Source organism: Mandrillus leucophaeus, unplaced genomic scaffold, assembly GCF_000951045.1.
Source record: "Mandrillus leucophaeus isolate KB7577 unplaced genomic scaffold, Mleu.le_1.0 Scaffold57, whole genome shotgun sequence".
In the NCBI taxonomy this organism is placed as follows: domain Eukaryota; kingdom Metazoa; phylum Chordata; class Mammalia; order Primates; family Cercopithecidae; genus Mandrillus; species Mandrillus leucophaeus.
In genome coordinates, this window is record NW_012106141.1 from 6004423 (window position 1) to 6009103 (window position 4681).

At 42.3% G+C, this 4681-nt stretch overlaps 1 protein-coding gene across 3 annotated transcripts in view; it reads left to right on the forward strand.

Moving 5' to 3' along the window:
• Positions 1-4681, forward strand: part of ARF4 (ADP-ribosylation factor 4) — a 27065-nt gene continuing 22384 nt past the window's right edge. For 2 of the 3 annotated variants that reach the window (XM_011998402.1, XM_011998399.1), the window contains exon 1: positions 1-310. In XM_011998402.1, the coding sequence (XP_011853792.1) occupies positions 244-310 (67 nt within the window). In that variant the 5' untranslated portion in view covers positions 1-243. The remainder of the gene's footprint in view (positions 311-4681) is intronic. The other variant, XM_011998400.1, reaches the window with a different exon arrangement.

Consider the following 4681-nt stretch of genomic DNA (forward strand, 5'->3'; position numbering starts at 1 on the left):
CAGCCAGATCCTAAAGGCTAGAGCCGGAGCTGCCGCGCCAGTCGCCTAGCAGGTCCTCTACCGGCTTATTCCTGTGCCGGAGCTTCATCAGCACAGCGGCCAGCGAGACGTGCCTGCCTCCCCCTTTCTTCCTCCGCTCTTTCTCTTCCCTCTCTTTTAGTTTGCCTGGGAGCTTGAAAGGAGAAAGCACGGGGTCGCCCCAAACCCCTTCTGCTTCTGCCCATCACAAGTGCCACTACCGCCATGGGCCTCACTATCTCCTCCCTCTTCTCCCGACTATTTGGCAAGAAGCAGATGCGCATTTTGATGGGTGAGTGAAGGGCTGCGAGTCGAGGCGGGACCTGGGAAAGGCAGGATCTCCACAATTCAGGTGGCCTCTGGGCCTGTTTTTCTTTCCGCCCGCCGTGGTGGGGGAGGGGCGCCGGGTCGGGGGTCGGGAGGAATTCTTAAGGGGGAACAATGGAGCGGAGGGTGAGCGATCCCTCCCCAGATCTGTTGCCAGACGAGGCAGGGACAGGGCTTTGGGCAAGGTTTCTTCTTTCTGGACTTGACTTTTCCCCCTTGATCTTATTGAAAGCTGGACAACATTAGGCAGAGATGTGGGGAAAGCCAACTCTGGGAAGCAAACACTTGGCGAGGCCCTTTCTGGGGGTGCGATCTGCATACCTTCTTGCCCGGGTGGACAGCCGTCAGGAGGGAGGCAGAGCGACTCCAGCCTTTTCCTTCCCCCTCTGCGCTTCGTGTACAGTCCCTGCACACTCCGTTGGTATGTGAGCCAGCGGCCACCCGGAGCCTGGAGTCGCCCGGGGCAGGAAGTTGCGGTGGCCAGGGAGCACCCAAGGTTTCCTAAGAGTCTGGAGTCCTTCAGCGCCCACTGTGCTAAACTTGGCCTTGCGCTGGATTCCTTTTCAAGTTTTTCCCTCCTTGTTAATCTCATTCTCCGAAAACCAAGCTTATCTTCTATTTCTTTGGCTATTTTCAAAAACTTTAAATGTATTTGGTTTGTTCTCCTAGGTTTTCAAACTTATTTAGCCGGCTTAAAGTCTAATGCAAAAAAAAAATTAGAAACGAATTTTTAAAAAATACCTGATAAATTTTCAGTAACTGAAATGTAACATCATGACGCTGAATTTTAAGGTAGCATTGTTAAATAGTAACTACAATTTTTTAAAATTTCTTTTTAGAAAATTGACTTTTAAAAAACTGCTTTTTACGGGGCGTGTTTTTGCTCAGCTAAGGGAGAAGGGCTGTCAGTTGGCTGATGTAAGCAACCGCTCCCGGTTACTGTGACCAGCCTACATCACAGCTGAGCTCCATGGACTAGAATAACGCTGAAAGAAGCCCCTCTAACTTTGAACGTTGAAACTTGTTGGTTCATTAGCTTGTGTTCTACCAGAGGAGGTTTTATTTTCTTTCTTCCTTTCTTTCCTTTTCTTTCTTTCGACGGAGTTTTGCTTTTGTCACCCAGGCTGGAGTGCAGTGGCGCAATCTCCGCTCACTGCAACCTCCACCTCCCGGGTTCAAGAGATTCTCCTGCCTCAGCCTCCCAAATAGCTGGGATTACAGGCATGCAACACCACGCCCGGCTAATTTTTTGTATTATTAGTAGAGACGGGGGTTTCACCATGTTGGCCAGTCTGGTCTCGAACTCCTGACCTCAGGTGATCCACCCACCCGGGCCTCCCAGAGTACTGGGATTACAGGCGTGAACCACCATGCCGGGCTGGAGGTTTTATTTTCGAACTGTACTACCATCGAAAGCTTTCAAACACAAGCTTCTGTAATATCTCAAGGTATATAAAGAGTAACAGTATATACATTGGCTCATTTAATTTTCCTCTTAACTCAGCGTATTTACATTTTGTGAAACAATTGTTTATGATTCATAAAGTGTTTTCTTTTTCAAAGTTTTTTAGACTTCCTTTGTCAAGAGAACAGAATTATTTTAGGAGGGCAAGCATATTTAAGTTAAGACTGAAAGTTGGCAGTCTGAAAAAGGATCGGAAGTTAATGGGAGGACTTTGGACTGCGATAAATGAATTTCCAGCCTGTTCTTTAAAGAGATTTAACAATATATGGTTGTGTTCCAGAACACGTAGTATATTGGTCTTTTTACTTAAGATTTATTGTAAATAAATTGCTATTTTTCGTTTCCTTAGTCTTTTGTGATTGATGAAAGTATCAGAGGGGCAAGGAAGATAGAAGTATGCTAGATTTGAAGAAAATGGGAGAGAAAAAATGTTGAAGTTTCTGCATTTGTGCGGAGGATTTAGGAGTTACTTGTTTTGAATGTTTAACTCAGGCATGCTATTGTTTTGCACTTTAATTTTGGGATAATCAGTTTTCCTTGACTAAAAACACTTCAGTCACAAGATCAACATTTATGGTAACTCATCAAAGGAGGTATCAACGTACGAGGAAGATATGTGCATGAACAGGGAAAAAAGTGGTTTGGAAGTTTGATAATTCTTAATTTTTCTGTCTGGCTTTATGAGTGACTGACCGCAAAAATAATAGATCACTTTTTTTTTTCTACCCCATTCAACTGTTGGAATTATTGGTTAATGTTTTACATTAGTGTGCTTCTTTTTTCTTTATAAAGCTTAGATAAGATTCATGCCCTCCCGAGTCAGACTTTTTTCAGACTTTACCATTTTAAAGTATAAAGGAGATAGGAGTTAGCTGATGTCTCCGGTTTGCCAAACTTCTGTGGAGAAGTTTTAAATTTAATTCCTACACCTGCTGTTCTTCCAAAAGTTCAAGTAACTTTAAAAGATGTTGGAAGTCAGCTTGTAGTTAACTGTAATTAAAAAACCAACACAGTGTATCAAATTTAACATAATCTGGACTATTGATTGACAGAAATTATGTACTAGTTATAAGGGGAAGTTACGCAAGTGATGGTATTGCCCATGCTGCTTGAGTTAGAAAGCAGCATAGACTCACACCTATAATCCCAGCACTTTGGGAGGCCAGGTTGGGAGGATTGCATTGAGGCCAGGAGTTTTTGACCAGCCTGGTCAATTTAGCAAGACCCCATCTCTATTTGAAAAAAAATAAAAATAAAGCAATAACTTCTGTATTTAATTTAATTTAATTTTTTTTTTTTTTTTTTTTTTTGAGATGGAGTTTCACTCTTGTCTGCCAGGCTGGAGTGCAGTATGGCACGATTTAGGCTCACTGCAACCTCTGCCTCCTGAGTATCTGGGATTACAAGCGCCTGCCACCAAGCCCAGCTAATGTTTGTGTTTTTAGTAGAGACGGGGTTTCACCATGTTGGCCAGGCTAGTCACAAACTCCTGACCTCAGGTGATCCACCCGCCTTGGCCTCCCAAAGTGCTGGAATTACAAACATGAGCCATCACACCTGGCCAGCTTCTGTATTTTGTATATATTTTTAAAATAATTATGTTTTTTTCCTTTTGAGTAGCTGAGACAACAAGGACATGCCATTCGACCTGCCTGGCTAATTTTTGAAATTTTTTGTGGCAAGAAGGTCTCACTATCTTGCCTATTCTTGGGCTGAAGCGATCCCCCCACCTTGGCCTCGAAAAGTGCTGGTGTTACAGGGTGAGCCACTGAGCCTGGCTGCATTGTCCTGTTTTAAGTCTGGTTTCTGTATCTTGATCCATGATAAGATGTAATGTTGTTAAGTGAATCCTTAAATTATGTATATATCCAAAAATACTAATGTGTTCTGCAGAGGAATTATTAATTCTGATCTCTTTACTTTGAACTTTCCAGTCCTTGCCTGTAGAACAGCTGAAAAAGTGTTAGTTTTTAAAAGCTTGTTGATACCAGTGTAGTGTAGTATGCCAGTGTAGTTCTGTATTGTCTTGAATGTGACTGTGGTTTTGGGGGTCTAGAGATGTTCGGGAGAAAGGATCCTATATTTGTCACTTTAAAAAATAGTACCAAGCTAAAGAGTGGTGTTTTATATTTGTTTCTTAGCATATTTTGCAAATCCATCTATTTATGTAATTTTTTTTCCTCCTGATTCTAAAAGTAGTATATGTTCCTTCTGTTACATTTAGAAAACAGGTAAAAGAATAAAGTGATAATTACCTATCTGTAATTCCACTATTCTGTCATATTTACTCTCAGCCTTATTTTTATTTTTATTTTTTGAGACAGGGTTTTGCTCTGTCAGCCATACTCTGGGGCACATACAGGTGGCATGATCATAGCTCACTGTAGCCTTGAACTCCTGGATTCAAGCGATCCCTCCTACCTTAGGCTCTGGAGTAGCTAGGACTACAGGCACCACTATGCCCAGCTAATTTTTAAATTATTTTGTAGAGAATGGGGGTCTTGTTCTGTTGCCTAGCTGATCTCAAACTCCTGGACTCAAGAGATCCTCCTGCCTCAACCTCCCAAAGTGCTGGGATTACAGGTGTAAGCCACCACACCTGGTACATGCTCAGTCAGCCTTTTAAGAGGAAGTTTTTTTCCTCTAAAATTGTAGTTGTGATATTTAGTTTTGTGTCCTCTCTTTTTGATTCAGCTTATTACAAGCATTTTCTGAGGTTATTGGTTGAACATATAACTGCCAACCTTTGAAAAAACAGACTCTTCTCATTATGTGAATATAGGAAATGGAAAAGGCAAAAATCCTGTTTCATGCCACTGGTTGATAGGTACAGCCATCCTTAGATGCACCCTTTTGCATTATTACAGTAGT